At 55.9% G+C, this 1085-nt stretch overlaps 1 protein-coding gene across 1 annotated transcript; it reads left to right on the plus strand.

The window, feature by feature from the left end:
• Positions 1-399: 399 nt before the first annotated feature.
• On the plus strand, positions 400-822 carry LOC108766613 (uncharacterized). The gene has a single exon (XM_018516014.1). It carries the CDS (start codon positions 400-402, stop codon positions 820-822), a length of 423 nt encoding a protein of 140 aa, XP_018371516.1.
• Positions 823-1085: the final 263 nt, after the last annotated feature.

The following is a 1085-nucleotide window of genomic DNA, read 5'->3' on the forward strand; positions in this document are numbered from 1 at the left end:
AGGAGTGCTGCTCGGCATCGAAACACTCCACCTTGCGATAGTGGCGGCAACAGCGGCCACGGCGTATAGGTTAAAGTGTGAAGGCAAGTGGACGATCGGGGTGGGCCACACTCGGCTACCACGGGATATCCAAATGGAAACCGTGTTGGATATGAGGCAAGATAGGGTGCCGAGAAAACGCGACTTTGATAGATCTTTCAAGATCTATCTTCCTAGTCGTGAGGAGTGGGAGAGGTACGAGGTGCTTGTTATCAGGAATGGGGACGTCTGGTACACGGATGGCTCCAAAACTGACGGGGGCGCCGGTGCTGGGGGTTCTTTGGAAGCCGTGGGGGCTTTAAGGAGGCTCTCTCCCTCGGAGAGTTCACCACGGTCTTTCAAGCAGAGATGGTGGCAATCATGAGCTGTGCTCAACTGCTGATTACATCTGAGCAGATGGGCAGGCGTATTAAGATCTGCTCAGACAGTAGAGCGGCCCTAGGGGCGCTGGGGGCGTGCGTCTTTGACTCGCGGCTGGTATGGGAGTGCAAGGATGCATTGAACAGGCTAGCCGCGGGCAATGACGTTGCTCTCGTGTGGGTCCCGGGGCACGCGGGAATCCAGGGAAACGAGGTCGCTGATGAGCTGGCAAGGAGCGGTTCTTCAGTTAGATTAGTGGGGCCGGAACCGGCCCTTGGACTGCCAGGCTGTAGGGCCAAGGCGAGAATAAGGGACTGGTTGCGCGACCGCCATATGAACTATTGGAAGGAAGAAACAAGAAGGCAAGGGCCCTGCTGGGAGAAGTGCCCAGTAGGGACCTTGCTAAGAACATTAGGGCCTTAAGAAGAGGAGAAGCCAGGTTAGCGGTGCAGATCTACACGGGCCATGGCTTCACCAACTATCATTTGCACAAGCTGGGGCTTAGCGGCGACCCGAAGTGCAGAAAGTGTTGACATGAGGAAGAGACTACTCTCTACGTGTTGTGCGAATGTCCAGCGTATGCTGGATACAGGCGGCTTCTACTGGGCTCGATATTCCTCGAGCCCGAGCAGGTATGCCAACTTCAGGTCAGGGATCTCCTTCGCTTCTGGAGGAAGACTGGTTTG

Source organism: Trachymyrmex cornetzi, unplaced genomic scaffold (assembly GCF_001594075.2).
Source record: "Trachymyrmex cornetzi isolate Tcor2-1 unplaced genomic scaffold, Tcor1.1 scaffold608, whole genome shotgun sequence".
Lineage (NCBI taxonomy): Eukaryota > Metazoa > Arthropoda > Insecta > Hymenoptera > Formicidae > Trachymyrmex > Trachymyrmex cornetzi.